At 39.3% G+C, this 26577-nt stretch overlaps 2 protein-coding genes across 20 annotated transcripts in view; one reads left to right on the top strand and one right to left on the bottom strand.

The window, feature by feature from the left end:
• The window catches only part of ZNF568 (zinc finger protein 568), a 106717-nt gene that overhangs the window by 57097 nt on the left and 23043 nt on the right, over nucleotides 1–26577 (top strand). For 5 of the 12 annotated variants that reach the window (XM_055553276.1, XM_055553264.1, XM_055553274.1 and 2 more), the window contains exons 1-2: nucleotides 22267–22570; nucleotides 23643–23711. The gene's annotated coding sequence lies outside the window, so the exon portion shown is untranslated. Of the gene's footprint in view, nucleotides 22079–22266; nucleotides 22589–23642; nucleotides 23712–26156; nucleotides 26321–26577 lie in introns of those variants that run through there. The other 7 variants (XM_055553272.1, XM_055553270.1, XM_055553269.1 and 4 more) reach the window with 7 other exon arrangements.
• ZNF829 (zinc finger protein 829) lies at nucleotides 10137–22155 on the bottom strand. Of its 8 annotated transcripts, none has more exons than XM_055553357.1 (5): nucleotides 21635–22155; nucleotides 20989–21062; nucleotides 18165–18291; nucleotides 17772–17862; nucleotides 10137–11961 (listed from the first exon to the last, which is right to left on the bottom strand). In XM_055553357.1, exons 2-5 carry the CDS (start codon nucleotides 21019–21021, stop codon nucleotides 10977–10979), a joined length of 1236 nt encoding a protein of 411 aa, XP_055409332.1. In that variant the 5' UTR covers nucleotides 21022–21062; nucleotides 21635–22155; the 3' UTR covers nucleotides 10137–10976. The 8 variants fall into 8 exon arrangements, with proteins under 8 accessions (XP_055409332.1, XP_055409333.1, XP_055409335.1 ...); XM_055553358.1 differs by having other exon boundaries at nucleotides 21866–22155; XM_055553360.1 differs by having other exon boundaries at nucleotides 18165–18249; nucleotides 21635–22154.

The following is a 26577-nucleotide window of genomic DNA, read 5'->3' as shown; positions in this document are numbered from 1 at the left end:
TTAATATAGTATTGGCAAAAGAACGGATAAATACATCAATGGGACAGAATAGTAAATACTGAATAGACTGCAGTGTATATGAGTTTTATCACATATGGAAAGCGTACAGTTTCAAACCATAGGGGAAAGGAACCGTTTATCTTAAAAAAAAAAAAAAAATCTGGCACAACTGGCTTTTAATCAGGAAGAAAGTAAAGTTGAACTAACAGCACAAACCATATGAAAAAAACTCCAGATGAACTTAATATTTAAAAATTTAAAATAATAATAAAATTCTTGAAATAAAAGGAGACTACATGTACAATCTAGAAACTGAGGGAGATTAACTTTACCAACACAGGACACTCAAAAACTGTTAAATGAATATTTGACTACACGAAAAGCTCAGTCTTTTGCACAGCAAAAGATGCCATCAACAGCCAATAAACAATGACTTGGGGGAAAAATATTTGCAGAGTCAGTTAGAGAAAAAGTGCTCGTCATATTGCAAAAAAAAATAGCCCAGTAATGAAACATGGCAAAGAATATAGTTGAGAGAAGAGCAAATCCAAGTGACTGATGGGCTCATCAAAAAAATGTTTAGCCTTAGTAATTGCTGGGGAATGCAGATTAAAGTTATGAGATAATGGTATACAATCAGGCTGGCAAGAAAGATCAGGAATGCTTTTTGCTGTCAGAAACAAAGAATGAACTTAGCTACTGCTGGTAGAAACAAATTCTTACAGCTCTTTTGAGAAGCAATCTGACGTCTATTATAACTGAAAGTACATCTGTTATAAGTGAAAGTACTCACTTTAGGGGATCTTTTCTTAGAAATAAAACCCCAATACATAAAAGACATCTACATTTATTGTGATGCTGTTCCTAGTGGCAAAAAAAAACACTGAAATCAAAATAAATACTGGAAATTGGAAGAGGGAAGGAGATAGGGATATTAGAAGAGGGAAGGAACTATAGTATATCCACTCCATAGGATGTATATATAGCCATTAAGGTGGACAGGTTAAAATTATGCTAGTGAACTTGAATGAAATTCCACAATGTTCTCTTGAGTGAAAAAAGCAAGATAAAAATAAGTGTGTAAAACATGACTCTGTTTTTGTAAATCAGTTACAAAATGCTTCTAGGTGTCTATGAGTGATAAACATGTATCATATGTTTGTGTAAGATTTCATATGCATGGAGAAAAGTATAGAAGAGTATGCATTGGATTGGGGGGAGGTGGGTGATTTATGGGAGATGGGTGGTTTATGGGAGATTTGGGGGGAAAAAGCCCAGAAGAAAAAATATGTAAATATCTGAACCACATATGATATGTCCAATGTATGATTAAGAAATTTGAAGGGTTAGTAGAACTTTCATTTATGGAGATATTTGTGGTATATTGTTAAGTTTAAAAGAGAAAATTTCAGAATAATGTATATGAATCTATTTTTTAAAATTAAAATACCTATATGTGTATATATGCATGCATGTGTTTATATGAACAAAGAAAAGTGTGGAGGGATATAAAACAAGGTGTTAATTAACATTGATTACCCTGGTGGGGAACAGAAATAGTTGTTTAATTTATATACCTTTGTATTAAAGGTTTGACTTGTTACAAACATTAACTTTTGTAATTTGAAAAACAAAATAAAGGGGAAAGAAGTGTTTTGAAATACATGAAGCCTGGGAAATGTTTTCATTTTCTGACAAGATGGCACCCTGGCCTGGTCTATTATCTTTCCCCTAATCCAGTCTTTGGGGTATCACCAGAGTGAAAGAAAACATGTAGATCTAAAGAGCAAAAGGCAATACTTCAAGAAATCCCTCAAGTAGAGAGATTTTTTTGGTTTTATTTTGAAATAATTTGACTTTCAAAAAAATTGCAATATAGTTCCCAGTCTTTACTCAGCTTCCCCTAATGTTAATACTTTATGTAATCATAATACAATGATCAAAACCAGAAAATTAACATTGATATACCATTATAAGCCCTTCCCAGTGATGTTCTTTGTCTAATCCAAGATCCAGTCCAGATCCCACACTGCCTGTTATTTCTCTTCAGTTTCCTTCAGTCTATGATAGTTCCTCAGTCTTTGTTTTTCATGACTTAGACACTTTTGAACAATACTGGCCAGTTATCTTGTAGACCATCCCTCCATTTGGGTTTGATTCAGTGGGTTATGCATTAATATTACAGAAGAGATGCATCTTCAGTTCATCATATTAGCGGGCACATGATGGTGATAAATCTTACTGGTGATGTTAACCTTGGACCAAAGATAGAACCCCTGTCCCCTCCACTGGCAGGCAGATTCTTAACCACTAGACCACCAGAGAAGTTCGACAATTAAAAAAAAAAAATTACACATTAGCCCTGAGGAGGGCATGGCAACCCACTCCAGTATTCTTGCCTAGAGAATCCCACGGACAGAGGAGCCTGGCAGGCTACAGTCCATATAGGGTCGCACACGGCTGGAGTTGGACACGACTGAAGTAACTCGGCACGCGTGCACACATTAGCCCCAGAGATTATGTTTGATTAGCTCTGACAGAGGCTTTGAGCATCTTCAGTAATTCTGATGGTCAGACAAGGGTGGACCTCTGATATGGATCACACTCCTAATCATTAGCTTTGATACAAAGCACCTTCTTCATAGTACAGATAATAATGAGAAACAATTATGACATTTGTTAACCCTGGTTTCTAGACAACTAACACACCTAAGTGTTTTAGTTATCTAGTGCTACCTAACAAATCATCACAAATTTGGTAGCTTAAACCAACCCACATTTGTTTTCTCACAGTTTCTGTGAGTCCATATATTAGGGGAAGCACACACTGACTGAAACTGCCTATCCTGGCCAGGCACCATAGTAACCATTTGCTTGAGTTGTTTTACGACAGGAGGTCCTGGTAAGGAACGTGGAACTAATAAGCCACCACCAACCGGAAGAATTCGGGAAAGGTCAGAAAGAGACACCACATGTCCAACCACCTCCCAGAATCCTTCTCACTGATATCCATCTTGGCTGAACAAGGCGTGCATCACCAGGAAGGACTCTGAGTCAGCATGATTGGCTAAAAACAACCCAGGAACTATCCCATCACCATAAAACCCGAGACTGTGGGCCACATGGCAGAGCAGTTCTGGGTTCCCTTACCCTACTGCTCTCTGCCCGGGTGCCCATTCCCAATAAAATCTCTTGGTTTGCCAGCTCATGTGTCTCCTCAGACAATTCATTTCCGAGTGTTAGATAAGAGCCCAGTTTTGGGCCCTAGAAAGGGTCCCCCTTCCTACAATACATACACGACTCAGCTGGGTCCTCGAGTTCAGATCTCACAAGGCTGCAGTCAAGGTGTTGACCACAACAATCCTCAACTAGGGAAGAAGTTGCTTCCAGGATCACATAGTTGTTGGCAGAATTCAATTCCATGTGAACTGCTGGACTGAGGACCTCCATATTGTGCTGGTTGTGGGCCAAAGTCTACCCACTGTTTCTTGCCACATGGGTCTCTCCAATGTACAGCTCACAACAGAGCTGTTGCTGCTGCTGCCGAGTCGCTTCAGTCGTGTCCGACTCTGTGCGACCCCATGGACTGCAGCCCACCAGGCTCCTCCATCCATGGGATTTTCCAGGCAAGAGTACTGGAGTAGGTTGCCATTGCCTTCTCCGCACAACAGAGCAGCTTGCTTCAAATAAGGAATCAGCTACCAATACAGACACCAGGTGGCGCTGGTGGTAAAGAATCTGCCTGCAATGCAAAGTGAAAGCGTCAAAGTTGCTCGGTGCACCCCATAGATGTCCATGGAATTCTCTAGGCCAGAATACTAGAGTGGGTAGCCATTCCCTTCTCCAGCGGATCATCCCAATCCAGGGATCTAACCCAGGTCTCCCGCATTGCAGGCGGATTCCTTACCAGCTGAGCCACAAGTGAAGCCTAAAAATACTGGTGTGGGTAGGGTAGCCTATCCCTTCTCCAGTGGATCTTCTTGACCCAGGAATGGAACCGGGGTCTCCTGCGTTGCAAGTGGATTCTTTACCAACTGAACTATTGAAAGGTTGTTGCTGAATCACGAAAAGACACAAGGATTCTTGGCCTCTGGAGGAGAATCAATCCGGGGCTAGAGACGAGGTTTGATCGCTTAGAGCTTTTGTGTAATAAAGTTTTATTAAAGTACGAAAGAGATAGAGAAAGCTTCTGACACAGACATCAGAAAGGGGTAGAAAGAATACCCACCTGCTAGTTTTCTAGCTGGATGTTATAGAGTCATTACAGTCTGTTCAGAGAAGGCAATGGCACCCCACTCCAGTACTCTTGCCTGGAAAATCCCATGGACGGAGGAGCCTGGTAGGCTGCAGTCCATGGGGTCGCAAAGAGTCAGACACAACTGAGCGACTTCACTTTCACTTTTCACTTTCACACATTGCAGAAGGAAATGGCAACCCACTCCAGTGTTCTTGCCTGGAGAATCCCAGGGACGGAGGAGCATGGTGAGCTGCCGTCTATGGGGTCGCACAGAGTCGGACACGACTGAAGCGACTTAACAGCAGCAGTAGCAGCAGCAGCAGTCTGTTAATGAAAGAAAGGAATGTCTTAAAACTCAGAATGGCACCAGGCCCCTCATCCATAAAATGTATTTTGGGATAATCTTGACACCAGACGAGTCATCCCAGGCCATAAAACGATTGACTTGAATCTTGTAGAAAGACAGATTACCATACAAATAGTTTCGTTTACATAGATTAGGGGAACAACGTCTGAGTATAACATACTGGTTTGTCAAGTCGGTTCTGAGCCATTAGGCGGAACCAACTTGAAGACAGAGTCTGGGGTAAATGCATAGTATATTAACATAGCTTAAGACAAACATTTCCATAAGAAAAATGCATTGGTTAACTCAAGGTTTGAGAATAGTTAACTTCAGGTGGAACCAGGTGTCATTATGGCAACACAATATTTTAAGAGAAACCTCCTTTTAAATTTGTATAGAGAAGGAATATTTTTTTCCTTCTCTAAAATATATATATTTTAAGATATATATGTGATATATATATATATATATACACACACATACATATACACCACTAGTTTGTTTCCTCCTGCTGCTTAAGAGAGAAATAAAAATGTCTGACACTTGCAGCCCATTTCCTCCATTTGGAGACCCCTGGCCTTCCTGCCTGTTACCCTCTCACTATCAGGGTTCAATCCCTGGGTAGGGAGGATTCCCGGGTCGGGAGGAAGTTCAATCCCTGGGTCAGGAGGAAGGCATGGCAACTCCAGTATTCTTGCCTGGAGAATCCCCATGGACAGAGGAGGCTGGTGGGCTACAATCCATGGGGTCGCAAAGAGTTGGACACGACTGAAGCAACTTAGCACACACTCACCAATACAGAAGTTACACTTTATTATCATGCATGTGACATCCTTTGCTGTTATTTTATTGGTTTGATGCAAGTCACAGTTCCCAGTCACATTCAAGGGGAGGAAATTACATAAGGGTGTTAAGTAGTTAGAACAGAAAACAGGAGTCCAAAATGGCGGTGGCTAAAAGACAAGGAAGGGGAAAGCCCGCGAAAATAGAACAAAGGAAGGTCAAAAGAAGGTCCGAGGACTTCAGGTAGAACAAACAACACTCCTGGCTAACCCAATTTACATAGGGCAGGCCCAGGAGGGAAGGAAAAAACGTATAAAAAGAGGAGCCAAAGCGCTCTCCCTCTCTCTCCCGCGCGCTGTGGCGCTCTTCTCTTTGCGTCTTTGGGTCGACATGCCCTCACGCCTCGAGGATGGATTTTCCTGCTATTATCTAAATAAAATAGAGCTGTAACACGGAGCTGTAACACTGATTTGTCTAAGAGCTATACGGTCCGTTTGAGACCTGAGAGCTATAACACAGTCTGTCCAAGACCCGAGAGCTGTGACACGCCAAGGGCTTTAATGTCCGTCACTCCAAATCTTTGTTGTGACAAGACAGAACCAAGGAGTATACGCTTGCCTGACAAGGGGAATTCCTCCTTCCAGATTTTTCAGGAGGTAGTGATCACTGCAGACAGCTTAGAACCTACCCACCTCACCAGGGAAATAAGTTTGAAAGTAGGAAAGAGTCAGGAAGGCGACTGTGCTGGAACAGAGCTGAGTGAGCCCTGTATTTCTGGATATGCTTGATGGGACTTAAAAAAAAAAAAAAAAAAAACACCTTTTTTTTTTCTTTTATGGCTGCACCACAGGACATGTGGGATCTTAGTTCCCCAACCAGGAATCAAACTCAGCCCCCCGCAGTAGAAGCTCAAAGTCTTAACCACTGGACTGCCAGGGAAGTCCCTTCCTGAGAGTTCTTGAACTGTAAATAGAAGTAATATATCCATTTATCACAAGTGCATACAGAGTGCTTACCATGAACCAGGCACTGTTTTTGGTATTGGGGATAGCAAGCAATGCCAATTGACTATGCCAAAGCCTTTGACTGTGTGGACCACAACAAACTGGAAACGTCTTAAAGAGATGGGAATGCCAGACCACCTGACCTGTCTCTTGAGACATCTGTATGCAGCTCAGGAAGCAACAGTGAGAACTGGACATGGAACAACAGACTGGTTCCAAATAGGGAAAGGAGTACGTCAAGGCTGTATATTGTCACCCTGCTTATTTAACTTATATGCAGAGTACATCATGAAAAACACTGGGCTGAAGCACAAGCTGGAATCAAGATTGCCAGGAGAAATATCAATAACCTCAGATATGAAGATGACACCTCCCTTATGGCAGAAAGTGAAGAAGAACTAAAGAGCCCCTTGATGAAAGTATAAAGTGAAAAAGTTGACTTAAAACTCAACATTCAGAAAACGAAGATCATGGAATCTGGTCCCATCACTTCATGGCAAGTAGATGGGGAAACAGTGGAAACAGTGGCAGACTTTATTTTGGGGGGCTCCAAAATCACTGCAGATGGTGACTATAGCCATGAAATTAAAAGACACTTGCTCCTTGGAAGAAAAGTTATGACCAACCTAGACAGCATATTAAAAAGCAGAGACATTACTTTGCCAACAAATGTCTAGTCAAAGCTATGGTTTTTCCAGTAGTCATGTATGGATGTGAGAGTTGGACTATAAAGAAAGCTGAGTGCTGAAGAATTGATGTTTTTGAACTGTGGTGTTGGAGAAGACTCTTGAGAGTCCTTTGGACTGCAAGGAGATCCAACCAGTCCATCCTAAAGGAAATCAGTCCTGAGTATTCATTGGAAGGACTGATGCTGAAGCTGAAACTCCAATACTTTGGCCACCTGATGCAAAGAACTGACTCATCTGAAAAGACCCTGATGCTGGGAAAGATTGAAGGCAGGAGAAGAAGGGGACGACAGAGGAGGAGATGGTTGGATGGCATCACCGACTTGATGGACATGAGTTTGAGTAAATTCCAGGAGTTGGTGATGGACAGGGAAGCCTGGCGTGCTATAGTCTGTGGGGTCGCAAAGAGTCGGACACAACTGAGCAATTGAACTGAACTGAATGATTGGTTATATTGAGCATCTTTTCTTGTGTTCATTGGCCATCTGTATACTATCTTTGGAGAAATGTTTATTCACAACCTTTGCCCATTTTTTAATCAGGTTTTTTTAAAACTAATTTTTGGCTGTTCTGGGTCTTTGTTGCTGCTTGGGCTTTTTTCTAGTTGCAGTGTTGGGGTTACTCTCTAGTTTCATTGTTTGGGCCTCTCATCACAGTGGCTTCTCTTGTTGCAGAGCACAGGCTCTAAGGAGCAGGCCTCAGTAGTTGTAGCTCCCATGATCTAGAGCACAGGCTCAATAGTTGTGGTACATGGGCTTAGCTGCTTCAAGGCATGTGGGATTCTCCTGGCTTAGGGATCTAACCTGTATCTCATCCATTGGCAGTCGGATTCTTTACCGCTGAACCACCAGGGAAGCCCCTGTTTTTTATATTGCTTTTGGAATTGATTTGTAGACATTTTATACCATCCTATGAATTGTCTTCTCATTCTCTTGACAATCTCTTATTTTTTCCTCACCAAGAGGAATGTGGGATCTTAGTCCCCCAACCAAGGATCAAACCTTCACCCCCTGCATTGGAAGATTGGCATGGCAACCACTGGACCACCAGGGAAGTCTTTTTGTTTGAATTTAGTTTGCTTTCATTATTCTGACATTTTGTCTTATATATTTAGTTCATTTATTAGTGATTTCCTGATATTATCAGCAAGCCAATGCATTAAAAAAATTTTTTTTAATTCATGTATGGCTGCGCTTGGCTTCCCTGGTGGCTCATACAGTAAAGAATCTGCCTGCAATGCAGGAGATCTAGGTTCGATCCCAGGGTTGGGAAGATCCCCTGGAGGAGGGCATGGAAACCCACTCCAGTATTCTTGCCTGGAGAATCCCCATAGACAGACGAGCCTGGTGCGCTACAGTCCACGGGGTCGCAAAGTATCAGACACGAGTAACTAAGCACACAAGCCGGGGACATGGCTGCGCTGGGTCTTCATTGCTGCAGGGGTCTTTCTCTAGTTACAGGGAGCAGGGGCTACTCTAGTTGCCATGCTTAGGCTTCTCATTCCAGTGGCTTCTCTTTTTTCAGAGCACAGGCTCTAGGGTGCACAGGCTTCACTAGTTGTGGCGCACTGGCTTCATTGCCCTGCAGCATGTGAAATCTTCCTGCTGCTGCTAAGTCGCTTCAGTCATGTCCGACTCTGGGCCAAAGATAAAACCCTTTTCCCCTGCACTGGCAAGTGGACTCTCAACCACTGGACCACCAGGGAAGTCCCAGTCTATACATTCTAATCTAAATACAGATCTAGTTGCCTGCCAACCCTCAAAAGTTTTCCTACATAATGTGCTTGTATGCTTGCATGTGTGTGCTTAGTTGCTCAGTTGTGTCTGATCTTTGCTACCTCGCGGACTGTAGCCAGCCAGGCTCTTGTGCCCATGGGATTTCCCAGACAAGAATACTGGAGTGGGTTGCCATTTCCTTCTCCAGGGAATCTTCCCAACCCAGGGATTAAATCCACGTCTCCTGCTTGGCAGGTGGATTCTTTACCACTGAGCCACCAGGGAAGCCCCAACATTTGGAGGAGCATTGTCAACATTTATTGTTATCATATTTTAATTTTTTCCCATTCTGGAAAAGAATATGATCTACAGATTTTCTGAGAAGGAAGTGATTATTAACAATATTTCATGTCTTTCTCTTTTTTGACAATTGGGTTTTCAACTATTCTTGATAAATAGGTTTTTTGCTGGGTATGAGATAATTGTGCAGCATGAAGTACAAGGTGTTAATGTAGGCTTATTCACCCATTCTTTGTCTCTGAGTTTTCTTAGTGTTTTTTTTTTTTTTTATACTTTATGTTGAATAAGGAGTGTTGCTAAGATGCTTTTTTGCAAACATTACAGCCATAGGTCCCTTTTTTCATTATAAATTCTTTGATATAAATTATGATGAAACATGGTAAAAGTCCTTTCCATAAATAATAATGTTGAAAATATTAATGTTAATTTTGGATAACTACCAGCTACATTCTTACTATATGTTAGTAAGACTCCCATTTTTCACTTAACTCAAATGAGTTAAATCCTTACAACAATCCAACATAACCATCATTAGTAATTATACAAAAAAAAGTATAAAGCAACACTTTTTCTAAACTGTTTACATATTTGGTTGTATGTGCACATGCATGTAAAAAACTCAAAAAAAAAGGTTTCAATGGATAAAAATAAATTCATAATAGTGATTATGAGGGAATTGGGGATTATTGGCAATTTTTTACAGGGAGAAAATATTCATTAGTTATTTCAACATTGAAATTAAATGTTTTGAAATTTCAAACAAAAAAAGTACTAAAGTTGCATTTAGAAGGCAACTTCTGTAACTACAAAAGTTTAAACAGGCACCAAAATATTTATCAGTAGTTATTTAGCAAAACGAGAGTCAACCACAGAAAAGATTATGACACCATTAAAAATAATAATACATAAACATCTGTACTTAAACAGTAGCATGATAAAAGCAGATTATGGTACAACATGTACCATATGTACAACATGTGTATCATGATTACATGAAATAAAGCCTGCAAGGATATACTATGATAATTTGAAAGCAGTCATTTCTGTTTCACAGGCTTATAAATCTTTCTTTGTGCCCTGTTTTTTTTTTTTTAACAACAAGAAAATACTAACTTAACAAAAGGAAAAAAGAATAGAGCTGTCTTCAAATACAAATTTATAATTCCACCATGAATTCAAAGATAGCCTATGCAACACAGTTTACAGTGTAGTATGATGTAGGCCACAGAAATAGAAAAGATGGTCCTAAAACATAGAATTTTGGGGACAGAATTTTTTGAGGGAAAAGGGAGTTTAATTTAGACCTTGAATTCACATTATTAAATACATTTGATTAATGTTATACATAAAATTACAAACACATTAGAAAAAACAGTGTTAACAGTGTAATGGGTTGAACTATGTTGGAAGTCCAACCCCTGGTATGTTAATGTGATAGTACCCAGAAATAAGGTCTCTGCAGATAAAATCAAGTTAAGATGAGGTTCTTATGGTGAGCCCTAATCCAATATGACCTGTGTCTGTATAACAGAACAGATGCAGAGACACACAGAGAACGTAGTATGAAGATGGAGGCAGAGACAGCAGCAATGCTTCTATAAGCCGAGGCATGTCAAAAATTGCTGCTATAAGAAGCTAGAAGGGTGTGGAACAGATTCTTCCTGAGTCCCTAGAAGGAACCAAACTTGCCAACAACTTTGATTTTGGGTTTCAAGTCTCAAAAACTATGAGAGAATAAGTTCTGTTGTTTTAAGCCACCTTGTTTTGTGGTACTTGGTACTTCATTACAGCAACCCTAGGAAACTATTACACAGAAGAACCTTCAGTTTTTTCCCCTTGCTTTTTTTTTTTTGCATCACTTGTTTTAAAAATATTACTATCAAGTTTATCAAAAGGAACTATCACTTATCCATTATGAGTTCCTTCATGGCGGATGAGGTCAGAGCGACTACCAAAGGACTTTCCACATTCTTTACAGTCATAAGGTTTCTCACCAGTGTGAATTCTTTGATGACGAGTAAGGTTTGAGCCTTTATTAAAAGCCTTTCCACACTCATTACATTCATATGGTTTTTCACCTGTATGGATTCTCTGATGTTGAATAAGTTCTGAGCTCTGAATAAAGGCCTTTCCACATTCTTTACATTCATAGAGTTTCTTGCCAGTGTGAATTCTGTGATGGTTAGTAAGTGTTGAGGCACTACTAAAGGCCTTCCCACATTCCTTACACTCATAAGGTTTCTCACCAGTGTGCATTCTGTGATGCTGAATAAGCCTTGAATGTTGAGTAAAGGCTTTCCCACATTCCTTACATTCATAAGGTTTCTCACCGGTATGAATTCTCAGGTGTGGAAAAAGTTGTGAACTCTTAGTAAAGGCTTTTCCACATACTTTACATTCATAGGGTTTTTCACCAGTGTGAATTCTCTGATGATCATTAAGGTTTGAGCAATAATTAAAGGCCTTTCCACATTCCTTACATTCATAGGGTTTCTCACCAGTGTGAATCCTCTGATGTTGAGAAAAATACGAACTACAACTAAAAGCCTTGCCACATTCTTTACATTCATAGGGTTTTTCACCAGTATGAATTCTTTGATGTCGAGTAACAAGTGAGCCACGAATAAAGGATTTCCCACACTCCTTACATTCATAGTTTTTTTCAGCAGAATGAATTCTTTGATGTTGAATAAACTGTGAGTTTTGATTAAAGGCCTTTCCACATATTTTATATTCACAGGATTTCTCTTCATTAATAGTTTTTTGATGTGGAATGAGAAATGTCGGCTGATAAAAAGTGGGTAAGTCTTCATGGGTAAAAATTACTTGACTAAAATGTCTCTTCTTTAGAGATAATAACTTGGTCTCACACATGGATTCCAGATCTGAAAGAAAACAGAAAAGCATATGCTTATTTTTCTTATTCTGGGAAAGGTTAAACTTCTGAAAAATGCAAAGATTAAACTGAAAATAATATTTGGGAAAGTAAACAGTTAGATAGTTCTCAAACATGGCTAAGCAATTTGTAAAATTGGTAAGAAAAGCACAGACATTAAGGAGAGGCAATAGAGGAAGCTGAAGAGAACCTGGTGGGGATCAGAATCACCTGCAACTTCAGCGAGTCCACACTATTCAGGGCTATCCTCCACATTATATAGTGATTCTAAGCATATATACATTTATATAAGCACATACTCACAGAGCACCATACTATGTCTTGTAATTTGTGGATAACTGTCATGCTTTCAGGACTACTGAGGAATAAATGTGTTGAAATGTATAAATGGGGATAGTGGAGGGTTAGTGACTTTAAGCAAAGGATATATTGTTGGCAAATTCACATTGGGGGACAGCCCACAGCAAGTCTAGGGTGCTGAATGAAACTGGTGAGAATGGTAGATAGGTAAATCACTTCTGTGAATAGAGCCTGGTACATGTTGGGGATGCAGTGAAAACAGCTTGCCTTTGAATTCTGTGATGCTGATGCCAGGAGAGAGAAATGGAATCTTCATGTCATGGCAGTCACTAAGAAGGGAAGCAGCTTGAGTGTGAGAAAGAAGAGAATAAGAATGAAACAGTCTCTGTGAGAAAAGAGGATTTTCCACCACTCTGCATTATATCTGTTAATGACCATGAAAACACTGTAAGTACTGATTTGGGATTTACAAATAAATTTCAGTGAGTAAGTGAATTCATAAATATAGAATTTGTGACTTAATGAGGGACAACTGTATTTTTTAAAAAGGGGGGCACAATTTCTGTTAAAAATGGCAGACTGTAGGTATAAGTTTACCAATGCTTTTCATGAATCCATAAGAAAATTACACTAAAAGCTTAACAAAGGGAAAGGAAAACCCCATGAGGATAAAAGATACTGGAGAAGAAACAGAACTTGGAAACTGGAAAGTCAATGGATGAGTGATAAGTGACTGCAGACCAGAGAATACCAAACAAGCTCCAGTGGGTGAATTCCACAGTATTTGATTCATGGTGCAAATCCCTTCAAATACATAAGAACTGGAGGCATCAGGCACTTCTAATAGCAGAGTGCAGAGCAGAGTAAAAGCTGAAGGATGAATTCAAAGAGTGTATCTCCTCCCCATCCCACAGGAAAGGATGATTATAGTTTTCCATTCTCAAAGAAAACTAGAAATCTAGAAAAATGGAACCAGAGAAAATCTGGAGTCAGGAACATCCAGCATAGGCAGGGACATTGGTACTGAACCAGGAAGAAAGAATTAACAGAAAATATACATACTTGTGATATATTAAAAAAATGTATTTGGTCTTTGTTCCCAGTTGCTGGTAGAGCTTCAAAAACCAGTGGACTATCTTTCATTATTCACAACAAGGGTCTTTTGATCATATCTGACTTTATGATAAAGAGGTGATTCACAGTGGATCCTTTGTTTCAAGGGATGGAGCTGGTCACACTTGCCTAAATAATGACACTCCAGTAAAATACTTGGAAGGATTGGAGGAAGCTTCCTGGTTGGTGAACTAATCTATGTACCAGATGGGTACAAGGTCAATAGCACAAAGAGTGGATAAGGAGAAGTAAAATTATTTTTGTATGTGACTGTGATCAGCATAAAACATACTGTTATATTTCTGAAAGCCCCATGATAACTACAAAGAAGACACCTTATAGAAGATAAACAAAAGAAAAATAAAGAATTCAAAGGATAAATAAATAAATAAAGGATATCAATACAAATAAAGAAAGAAAATGAAGGCAGCAAGGGAGGGAAAGAAGGACAAAAGAACTACAAGGACAGAAAATAATAAAATAGCAATAGTAAGTTGTTACTTATTAACAATAACTGTAAATGTAAATGGATTAAACTCTCAAATCAAAAGAGAATGGCTGAATGGAGAAAACAATAGAGTAAGCCCCCTACAGACAAACCTTCAAGTTGCAAACTTTAAAAAATGCAAAAGTACATCTTTCACATGTCCAATCACATAACTCACGTGTCTGGTGTACACTGTCACATGTGTGCATCCTCTACAAGTGGTTGTGCTTTTGTATATTTTACTGTATAGTACTATAGAGTGCAGTAGTACAATATCTTTATTTCAAGCCCAGGATGTCCAGAAGCAAGCATAAAAGCAGATGGTGATATCAGCCACATTAACAAAAAAAAAGGATAAAAATTTTTAAGATAATAGGATAATCCTATTAGATAAGAATAAGATAATAAGATATTATCCTATTCCTACCAGGCTACCTTTTCCACTAGACAAATCATTTGCAATTTACCAATCTTTTTAAACTTAACATCTAATTTTAAGAGAACTTGGTCCCTAATGAGTAGCAAATAATAAGTGAAACAAAGGTACATTTCCCCAGATAATTAAATAATCCTCAAATGAACATGAAAAATAAACTGGTATGGCACTGGAAAGACATTAAGTATTTACCCTTTTGTATGATTTTCAATTGTAGATATATACTCAAAAGTGGGGCATATGTATACCAGTTTAAGTAGTAACAGATGAGAAAGGCAATACCATTTTATACTTTCACCAAGAATGCATAAGAATTTCTAAGTCCCCACTCACAGCTGTCATTATCCAGCTTCCTACTTTTCCATGATAGTAAGTGAAAAGTGGTATTTCATTATTGTCATTATTTGCATTTGTAATTATTAAGTGTGAACATCTGAAAGGCTTATTAATTAGCATTTTAACGTCGTTAACCTTTATCAGTATTTTTATTGGGTCGCTAACTTCTTCCTATTAATTAGCAACTATCTTCCAATCTACTCTGCATTAAATTTATCTATTGTGTCCTTCGTTTAACAGAAATTCTTAATTTTGATGTATTTTCAGTTCATGATTTTGCTTTATGGTTTGTACTTTTGGAGTTTTATTTATTTACTGACTTAAATAGCATTTAAAGGAAAAAGGGAAAAACACAAGTTTCAAAACTAGAGTGTAATGCCCTGTTGCTACTGCTGCTGCTAGGTTGCTTCACTCGTGTCAGACTCTGTGCGACCCCATAGATGGCAGCCCACCAGGCTCCCCTGTCCCAGGGATTCTCCAGGCAAGAACACTGAAGTGGGTGTAATGCCCTGTTAAGTATGTCTAATAAACACTTTTTTTCTAATATACATTAAAAGTATTGAAAAGGAGGCAATTTTACCGAATGGCAATGTCACTAGGATATGTGGACTATAGTTATAAAGGAAATTTTGAAAAATACAGGTACTCATGGAAAAGAATAAAGGAAACAATGTCAATAGCACAGAACAGTGAGCAGGTTTTTCAAAATGCTATAGTACCATTCTAGTATGGTATTCAGACAAAGGTAGACAAGCAAATGGAACATAATAAAGTCCAGAGACAGACTTATAGATATGGCAACACATGATTTATGGCAAAGTAGCCTTATATAGAGAAAAAGTCTTTCCAGTAGACCTTGCTGGGTCAACTGCATATTCACATGGGGGAAAAAATGAAATTTGACTCCTATCTCATACTACATCAAATATCAGCTCCAAGGAGCTGGAGATCTAAATGTAAGAGGTAAAGCAACAAAGCTACTAGAATATAAAACAGGAAGTATTTTCATGATTTTGGAGTAGGCAATGAATCCTACACAAAACACAAAAGCAACAATTATAAAGGAAAAGATAGGTGAGCTTGTCTTCTTAAAATTAATAACATCAAAATACAACACTAAGAGAATAAAAAAGGAAGTGATAGAGGTAGATATTTACAAAGGCTCATATTCAGACTATACAAAGAGCTCCTTCAAATCACTAAGAGAAAGAAAGACAACCCAATGAATAGAACCAAGAAACTTAAATGGGCAAGTCACAGAACACACACACATGCACATAAACATACCACAGGATGGCTAACATTAAAAGGTCTGGCAAGAATGCAGAGCAACAGCAACATTCTTATTGCTATTGGAAATATAAATTGGCATAACCACTTTGGAAAACTGGCATTATTAAAACTGAACCAACACATATCCTATTACCTAGTAACTCCATTCCTGTGTATACACCAAAAAGAAATGTGTATATATATGCACCAAAATATATGTACACAGATGTTCACAGCAGCATTATGTAAAACAGCTAAAAACTGGAAAACAACCCAATAGTCAATAGTAGAAAGGACACTTAATTTATAATAATTAGCAATACAGAATAAATAATATAAAATATATCCATAGAATGGAATACCACATAGCACTGAGAAAGAACCAACATTAGCTATATGCAATAAATGCATGTATATTATCACCCTGCTTATTTAACTTATATGCAGAGTACATCATGAGAAATTCTGGGCTGGATGAAACACAAGCTGGAATCAAGATTTCTGGGAGAAATATCAATAACCTCAGATACATAAATGACACCACCCTTATAGCAGAAAGCGAAGAACTAAAGAGCCTCTTGATGAAAGTGAAAGAAGAGTGAAAAAGTTGACTTAAAACTCAACATTCAGAAAACTAAGATCATGGAATCTGGTCCCATCACTTCACGGCAAATAGATGGGGAAACAATGGAAACAGTGACAGACTTTATTTTTTGGGGCTCCAAAAATCACTGCAGATGGTGACTCTAGCCATGAAATTAAAAGATGCTTGCTCCTTGGAAGAAAAGTTATGACCAACCTAAACAGCATATTAAAAAGCAGAGACATTACTTTGCCAACAAAGGTCCGTCTAGTCAAAGCTATGGTTTTTCCAGTAGTCATGTATGGATGTGAGAGTTGGGCTATAAAGAAAGCTGAGCACCAAAGAATTGATGCTTTTGAACTGTGGTGCTGGAGAAGACTCTCGAGAGTCCTTTGGACTGCAAGGAGATCCTAAAGGAAATCAGTCCTGAGTATTCATTGGAAGGACTGATGCTGAAGCTGAAACTCCAATACTTTGGCCACCTGATGCAAAGAACTGACTCATCTGAAAAGACCCTGATGCTGGGAAAGATTGAAGGCAGGAGGAGAAGGGGATGACAGAGGATGAGATGGTTGGATGGCATCACTGACTTAATGGACAGGCATAAGCAAGCTCCGGGAGTTGGTGATGGACAGAGAAGCCTGGTGTGCTGCAATCCATGGGATTGCAAAGAGTCGGACACAACTGAGCAACTGAACTGAACTGATATGCAATAACATGGATGATGTATCCCATAAAGTTGAGAAAGAAAAACAAAAGTGTAAGTACTGTATGATTCCACTTACATGCAACTCAGAAACAGGCAAAAATTACTTCATAGAGTTAGAAGTCAAGATAATGTGCATTTTGGGGGAGGACAAAGAGGGGAGTGATTGGGAAAGGGTTCTGAAAATTACAGCTAGTAATTTTCTGGAAAGTAGATAAAATGAAAACCAGTAGATAAAATGATAAATTGGAAGAGAAAACACAAATACACACACACACACACACACACACTTCTTAGGGTGGGAATATCTACTGTTACATAAGTCTAAATACAGCACATCCTATGAAGGAATGAAATCTAAAAAGTGGGTAGAATAACTGCCATGGAAATGAAGAAGGAAGGCATTAATACTTGCTACATTGGACAGAGAAAAAAGTATAAGAGGAAAAAAAACAAGATATATCTTTTATTGAAGAGGCCTTGGGTTTTTGTAGAGAGTTTCCTGATAACATCTTACAGGTAATATCTCCTCAGGCTCTACTCCTGCACTATCATCTCTTGCTCATCTGAACAAAGGCCTCTGGTCAGTTCTCTGTCAATCATCCAGGGCTCTTTTCCTTGTTCCAATAAGGAGATCACAGCCGGTTTAGAACTAGAAAGTCCTGATCACAAGAAAAGACATGGGACATGGTTATGCTGTTGGTGTCCCAGAAATCAGATCCAGTCCTTTGGTGATCAAGAGAGATGCCACTACAGGAAGGACCAGAGAAAAAATGAAGATGAAGCTTCAGCCATATCCCAACAGAGCTGCCCATTTCCAGCTCTTCCATTCCATTCCAACTCAACCATTCCTTGGGGGACAGAGAGCAGGAATTTAGCTGGTTACCTGGAATGAGTAATTCACAGTGGAGAAAGGAGACATTCCCAAGAGCAGACTCTGAATTGGGGGGACAGTCATCCTTACCCACTGAAACCAGGTTGCTGAAATTCTCCAACATCACTTCTTTGTATAAATTCATCTGACCAGAGTCCAGGCATTCCCATTCCTCCTGAGAGAAGTTTACAGACACGTCCCTGAACATCATTAACCCCTGAAAATGACACACATGCTTTCACAATGGAAGGAGAGAAGAAAATGATGGTAGTAAATGAGATGGTAGAGAGCTCTACAGAAAAGGACAGATTATTAAGCAAATTGACGGAGCTGGATCCTATTACATCAGCCAAGCCATATCTGCTATGTACAGAGGGATCTGTCTAGGAGTGTGCAAATAGAGTGGACTTTTCCAATGAGATGAAATAGCAAGCCTGCAGCTCAGTGCCTGGCCACAGTAAAGTCTGCATAAATAAGAGTCCCTTCCCATGTTCCCTTTAAACCCTAAAAGAGGGGGAAATGTGATAGACTTTATAAAATACTTTATGTTATATTTTGGAGTAAAATTTCAGAATATCAAGGAAAAACAGAACTTTTTAAAAGCTTGTGTGGATCACATTAAAAATTTTCAGAAATCGGAATGGGAATGTATGACTCAACAGCACTATTTAAAATAAGAAAATGAAATGATCCCTTTTTTTTAGATTAATTAATTAACTGCATGTGGGATCTAGTTCCTTGACCAGGGATCAAACCTGGGCCCCCTGTTTTGGGAGTGCAGAGTCTTAGCCACTAGAACACTAGGGAAGTCTCTAATTCCTTTAATATTACAAAGGACAACAAATTTTGGCAGAGAATTCAATACTCAAAGTTAATATGAAGATTATATACCAAGCAAGATTAAATACCAAGCTAGTATGAAAATCAGCTCAAGACAGTTCTAGATTCATAGAGAATGAATGCTAAATTTTCTCCTGTCCAGCTTTTCTTGGGAAGGTACTGGCTTATGTGTTCTATCAAAACTAGAGAATAAGCAAATGAAAGGTATTATTTTCAGAAGCTAGGAAACTAACATGAGAATGGTGAATGAAGTCCAGTATAATTGTAAAAGGCAAGGCCCAGGATAATATCTGGGAGCAGATCCAGAGAGTAATACCTAGGAATAGGAGGATAAAGGACTATGGGAAAGAAATGGACTACGGAGCAGAGAAAGGACTTCAGGTTAAGGAAACAAAGCAGCTTAGGACTATATGTCCTACTTTTCACAATGCAAGCTTCTAGCCTGAAGTAAGCCTGAGATCAGAGAGCAGGCTTTAAATAAAATTTGCACATTATTACACTCAACCAGAGAGTGTAATTACTAAAATAAGTCTGATCTTGTGACTGAAAATAATAAAAAAATACCGAAGAGTGATCAAAAAAATTTTAGGGACTGCACAAACTTTTATCCAGGGCAACAAAAAAATTAGCCATAGAGTTGAGAGTGGAAATTTTGGGAAAAAAATATTCTTTTCCTTGCTTCCTATGAAGTCCTGCTTATTTCAGAGTGTTGGTTATAAGTTGATTTGGTTTTTCAGGTACACAGTCATGTCATCTGCAAAAAGTAATAATCTTACACCCTCTTTTCTAATTTTTAACCTAATTTTTCCTTTTGTTTAAGTGCTTTGGTTAATGTCTACAGAACAATGTTAAATAACATTGGTAATGGTGTGTACCCTTGTCTTTCTCTGATTTTACTGGGAATGTTTCAGCTATTTCCAGATCAAACATTAGGTTAGCTTCTGAAAACAAATTTCAATGTATTCCCCACTGCAGTATACTACCTCCCTAGAATATTAATATTGGGCAATATCTTCAATATAGAGCTGGTGAGTGTAATTAGAGGTTGATGGGAGAGGGGAACCAGATGCTCTGTTTGGGCTTTGGCACAGGAGAATGGATTGGAAGGACTCAGCTCTTTCTGAAGAAATTCAGATAGAAAGGCCTTAAGCTTATTTGAGAAGACTGATTCTCATCTTGATTTTCTTTGCCTCTGTACCAAACACACATTCTTAAAATTGAGAGTTCTAAACTTAGTTCCATGAGAACTGAATTTCAGCTCCAAATTTATACCTTGTGAAAACAGTATCCCTATTCTGATTCTTCTACCTGGGTACACTCTAATACTCAAATAAAAAAAAATAATAACGTGATTGATAGCCTTGTGATTGGTGAGTTCCCCAAGATGAGACATGTTGAAACATAAGTGAATATTTTTGTTTCTTCTAGTTAGAAGGAGACTCCAAAATTCTAGCTGCCTGCCAGCCCTCCACCCCCTTCCTGAGATAAAGCAAAGACTTCATGTCTCATACAACTGATTTGAAGAATAAACTATAACTCATTCATGAAAAAAATAATATGTACCTTTGAAAAACTGTATTTACAAAGATCATTTGATGACAGAGGAGAATACTTTTTTGGCCTGGAGAATTCCACAGACAGAGGAGACTGGCAGGCTACAGGCCATGAGGTCGCAAAGAGTCACACATGACTGAGTGACTATCACTCAAAATGGTAAATTAAGTGTAATTTGATTTTGGAAAAACAATGAAAATACACAAAAATATTAACACTAGTTTTTGAGTGGTCCTATTATTTTTTTCTTGGTAATTCTGTTTTGAAACTCTCTAAAATAGTCATGCTTTTAAAGTCATAATAAATATTGCCTTTAAGAAGAAAAAAATTTGACAAACAGAAGTGGAGCCGTTTTCCAAATAAGTAAACATTAGGCATATGGGAGTTACTGTGCTTCAGTAGCAGGTTCAACTATCCTTTTCTCCAGTAGGAAAATCATAGGAACTTATCATCAAATGATATACCTTTATTAATCATTAACTTTCAGAAGACAGAAAGCAATGAGGAAATCCCAACATACCTTGGACACTGTTTGCAGAAGTTCATCATGCATTCTTTCCTTCTCTTTTGAGCCTCACCTGGAAAAGAGAAGAACTGGGAGAGTAGAAAGTAATGGTAAGACACTGGTCAGGTCACAGGTTAGCCCCAGCCCAGCCCCATCCTCATCCCCACCCCTCAGTACACACAGGTAAAGGAGATCAGAGGAAAATGGGGTATCCCGTCCATTCCCAGTGTCTCAGAAGAAAGCTGCGGTTACTGCTGTTGAGGACTCCAATCAAACCAAACTTCACAGAGGTTTCCTAAGAACTGAACTCTGGAGTAACAACCGCACAGCTGATCAGACTCGTACATTCCGCACGTGCGTGCATGCTTAAGACTCTTCAATCGTGTCCAACTCTGTGCAATCCTATAGCCTGTAACCTGCCATGCTCCTCTGCCCAGGGGCTTCTCCAGGCAAGAATACTGGAGTGGGTTGCCATGCCCTCTTACGATCTTCTTGACCCAGGGCTCGAACCCGCGTCTCTTGCATTGGCAGGCAGGTTCTTTACCACTAGCGCCACCGGGGAAGCCCATACATTCTGCACAGTCATACTTACGAGAACACAAACTGCACATCCTCACACACAGAGTCAAACGTGGTAACACAGACACAATCGCTAACTCACCACAGGACGCATAATTACACTCGCACAGTTGCAGGCACCCCACTGTCTTGGTGTTATGAGCACGTACTACCATAGGGACACATGGTCACAATTCCACAATGACAGGCATCCTATATCTGCATACGAGTCGCATAACTTCCCCACTTCTCATTCCATTCCGCCAGCACAGAAGCTCCGTATCGGTGTCCAGTTTCTTCAATTTAGACCTTTCGGGTCCCCTGAGATCCGAACCTGCACAGTTGAACCAGGTCCCCATGGGCTCACGATCTCTGGCCTCACGAATCTAACGGTCCCGCCAGGCGTGATGAAAATTTCGAGTTCCCGCGAGAAGAGTGACAGGCCGCCAGGCCCTCTGGGAAATGTGGTCCAGCGTTGTCCCCACGGCCGATTCCTCTCAGCGCCCTGCCTGGACCCACCCGAAACGACTGCTCCTTCAATTCAGAGGTTAGCCAGGTCTCGGAGTTGCAATTCGCGGTGTCTCAGCACGCTGGGTCTCAGCTACCCGATAGGACCTGGCTCACCGCCTCCCTCACACAGGAAGCGCCTGCTCTTTTCTGGCCGGAAGTTGACTCCGGCCGCGGGACCTTCTGGGAGGTGTTGTGTTGTGGAACGTCCGTTGGGAGGCGGGCGCGGAGGGATGGTTCGGAGTTACCCGCACCTGACCTTCCCGAGTGTCGCCTTCACCCGGCGTCCCAGACACTGCGCGCTAGATGCGCACTCGGGTGTTTCCGGCAGGTGACGCTACCGCGTCCTCGGAGCGGGACTTTAAGGAGGCCGTGAAACATTCTTGGCTGAAGCAACGCGCGAGGCTGGCGGGCGGAGCCTTTAAGGAGGCCCCGAGTGGAATAGTGGCAGTGCGGAGTTGCTCCGGGTGGGAGTACGCCCCTGGAGAGTGGTTGGAGTTCTCAGAACAAGAAACTGGTGGAGAATTAGAGTGTGTGTGTGATTATGATGGTCTGTGGCGTTTCGATGCTGTGTGTGTGTGTGTGAGAGAGATTGTGATGTGAGGATGATGAGGGGTGTGGTTATGTGGGTGTGATGGAATGCTTGTGACGGGATGTGTGTGTCATGTGATGTTTGTGATTGTGATTTATGATAACATGCGGTGTTGTCTGTGTGATTATCAGATAGATGTACAGTGTGTGTGAATGTGATAAAATGTTTGTGATTGTGATGTGTAGTGGTTCTTGTCTTACCTCAGTTGACTTCTGTTGTCGCCTTTTGGCATAATTGGCAACCGCTTGAAAGAAATTTCTGTATCTGGTTTCATGTAGTCTTTCCTCCCCGTTGGTCATTCTTTCTTAGTCTGCTTCCCAGCGCTCTTTGCATCCCGCCCCTAGCCATACTTAGCCCTGTTCTGTTACTTTCCAGTTTCCCTTGGTGATCTTTTTCAGATGTATTATTTCATCTTCCTATGGCTTCTTTTATTATTTGTATTAGTTATTGTGATCATAGTAATGCTGCCTAACAAACCACTTTTAAACTCAGTGGCATGCAACAGTAAGCATTTATTCTCTTATTCACAGGTTTGCAGAATCTCTGTGTTCAGGTTATGTAGGCTGGGCTTGCCTGCGGGGCTGGGCTGCAGAATCCATTCAGACCTGCTCCACATGTGTTCTTTATGCAACTCAGGAAAAAAGGACAGTGGTTATCAGGACATGTTCTTCTCTTGGTGAATCACCAGAGTACAAGATAATCATAAAAACCTCTGCTCCCAAGAATACTAATGTTACAGATGCCTGAGCTTAACATTAATTACACCCACAGTCAGAGGGCAAGGCAAAATTAGATGGCAAAAAGTGTGAATGTCTAATCCTGTTAGAGGTGGGTGAAGAATTGGGACTAAGATTTCAATCTGCATCATTAGGAAACATGCCTCTTTATCCTGGTAAATGTCTTTTAGTCCACGGTTCTCTTTTGTCTGTTAATATTGTTTTTTGGGTTTTGTTACTATATTTTCCAGGCATTTCATTTTACAACCCCTTCCTTTTATGTCTTTATACTTCAGGTCTGTTTCTTACAAAGAGCATTTTGCTGGGCTTTCCCCCCTTTTATCCTGTTTGACTTATTTTAATAGGTGAGTTTAATTCATTTACATTTATTGTGGTTGCTGATAAAAATTTGCTTTATTTTCTATTATGCCTTCTTTTTAATTGAGCAGGTTTACCTTATCCCCTTTTCTCTCTCCACTGCTTTGGTTTCCTATCCTTGAATTTTTAACATGCATGTTTATCAAAACCCAAACTAAATAAGATTTTAGAACACTTGAACTACAAACTATCCACCCATTTTTTTTTTATCTGATATATTGCTTTCCTCTAATTTTAATTACCTGAAGTTAGTAGTATTTCATTTGCCTGAGATATACAGTTGACCTTTGAACAGTATGGGGATGTGAATCCCCTCCCCTTCTTTTGCAGTCAAAAATCCAAGTAGAACTTTACAGTTGGCTCTGTGTATCCTAGATTCTGCAACTGCAGATTCAACCAACCTCAGATTGTGTAGTAGTACTATAATATGATTGATTGAGAGCAAATCTGTGTATCAGTGGACTCATGCAGTTCAAACCCATGTTGTTCAAGGGCCCACTCTGTGTGTATGTGTGTGTATTTAAAATTATGGGAAAGTAGAGAGAACATAAAAAATGACATAAAATTTGCTGTCATGATATCTTTACTCCCATGTTCATTGAAGCATTATTGAAATAGCCAAGATTTGGAAACATCTTTCTATTAACAGATGAATGGATAAAGAAAATGTGGCATATGCATACATTGGAATATTACTCAGCCTTAAGAAAAAAGTAAATCCTGCCATTTGTGACAACATGGATGAACCTTTAGGACATTATGAAATAAAAGAAGCCAGTTGCAGGACAAATACTACACAGTTCTTTTATATGAGCTATCAAAAATAATTCTTTCATATGAGCTATCAAAAATAATCAGATTCAAAGAAACAGAGAGTAGAATGGTTATTGCCAGGGGCTGGGAGAGAGGGAAATGGGGAATTGTTTTCCAGTGAGTGCAAAGTTTCGGTTATGTAAGATGAATAAACTTTGGAGACCTGTACGACATAGTACCTATATTTTTAAAATGGTATTATGTACTTTAAAATATGTTGAGAATAGATCTCATGTTCAGTGTTCTTACTGAAAAAACTAAACAGCACAAGGAAATTTTTGGAGGTGATGGATATGTTTAGTACCTTGGTCATGGTATTGGTATCATAGATACATATGTCCAGACTCATCAGGATATATACATTAAACTTGTGCAGTTTTTTGTGAATCAGTTATACCTCAATAAAGGAAAAAAAAAAAAACCCGACAAAAATTTACTGTCTTAACCATTTTCAAGTCTTCTTGAAACCACTCTCAAGTTCAGTGGCATTATATCCACATTGCTATGCCACCATCACCACTGTCCATCCATAGAACTTTTTTATCTTGTGAAACAGAAACTCTGTACCTATTAAATAATAAGTCCCCATTCTTAACAATCCTCCAGTTCCAGGCAACCACGATTCTACTTTCTGTCTCTGTGAATTTGACGTTACCTCATTTTGTACTCTGTATACAAGATTATACAGTATTTGTCCATTTGTGACTATTTTAACTTAGAATCTCTTTAAGGTTCATCCATGTTAAAGCATGTGTCAGAATTTCCATCCTTTTTAAGGCTGAATAATATTTCATTGATTGTACATACCATGTTTTGTTTATCCATTCATCTGTTAATGAACAGTTGGATTGTTTCTATCTTTTGACTATTGCAAATAATGCTGCTACGGACATGAGTGTACAAATACCTGTTCAAATGCCTGCTTTCAGTTCTTTTGGATATATATCCACAAGTGGAATTTATGGATTGTATATTAATTCTGTTCTTAATTTTGTGACTGCCATACTGTTTTCCCTAGTGGCTATACCAGTTTATCAACATATTTTTTGAGCACCTACTAACAGGGGCAAAACAGACAAAAATAAATCCCTGTTTTCATGTATTTTATATGAGGGGATGGACAACATGCATGATAAATGACATAATTTGTTAGTGATAATGGACTTTGGAAAAACATAGAAATGGTGTGAGGGATATTAGGAGTATATCCCAGGCATAATGCTTCTCAAAATTTATTATAATTGAATGTTTTCTATTTTTATTTTTTCTCTGTCATACAGAACAAGGATTAGTCTCCTCTCTTGTGTATGATTTTTTTTACCATAGATTATAAATTAATATCATGTGACAATGTCACTGTGACATGAGTATAGTTCTCATTTCAAATGAGTATGGGAATCTTTATTTACCTCAGTTGTCAAGATAGATAAGAAATGGAATAGCTGGACTTTGAATGCAACTCTCTTTCACTCCAAGTTTGGGGTTGCTGAAAATCTGAATGTTTTTTGACTCAGCTTTATATCTGTCACTGCATTAGGCCTATACCTTTATGCTCACAAAAGATATTTGAGGAGGAGATATTATGTGAACCTGGCTATTTTTATCCCCTTTATTTCTAGACTCTTGGTGTTTCTATTGGTTCAACCTGAGTTACTGAGTCTGAGTTGTCTTCCAAACTCCTGCTATCTCAGTATCTCTGGTCACTGACTCCAGGAACTGTGAATTAGAAGCAAGGAAGTCAGTTGTTTGGGATTATATTAATTATCTATTACTGTGTAATAAGGTAACTCAAAATTTAGTGGCTTAAACAACAATAAACACATTATCTCAACTTTGTGGGAAGTGGGGAGGGTATTCTGGCTCAGATATTTCATGAAGTTGCAGTCAGTTGTTGGCAGAGCTGCAGTCATCAGAAGGCTAATGGGGACTGGAGGATTTGCTTCCAAGATGGCTGGCAAATTGGTGTTGGTTGCTGGCAGAAGCCTCTCCCTAGGGCTGGTTGAATATCTTCATGTCATGGTAGCTGGCTTCATACAAAGT

Source organism: Bubalus kerabau, chromosome 17 (assembly GCF_029407905.1).
Source record: "Bubalus kerabau isolate K-KA32 ecotype Philippines breed swamp buffalo chromosome 17, PCC_UOA_SB_1v2, whole genome shotgun sequence".
NCBI lineage: Eukaryota > Metazoa > Chordata > Mammalia > Artiodactyla > Bovidae > Bubalus > Bubalus kerabau.
Note: the sequence above shows the minus strand (reverse complement) of the source record. Positions and strands in the feature narration are given on the sequence as shown.

Bases quoted from the DNA above. Each gene is read 5' to 3' on its own strand.
- ZNF829 (XM_055553357.1), bottom strand. From the start codon at position 21,021: ATGCATGATGAACTTCTGCAAACAGTGTCCAAG. The intron at 17,863-18,164 runs GTAAGGATGACT...TCTTGTGATCAG, and splicing joins CAGCAACCTGGTTTCAGTGG to GACTTTCTAGTTCTAAACCG. The intron at 11,962-17,771 runs TTCAGATGAGCA...TTTCTGTTTTCT, and splicing joins GAACTGACCAGAGGCCTTTG to TTCAGATCTGGAATCCATGT.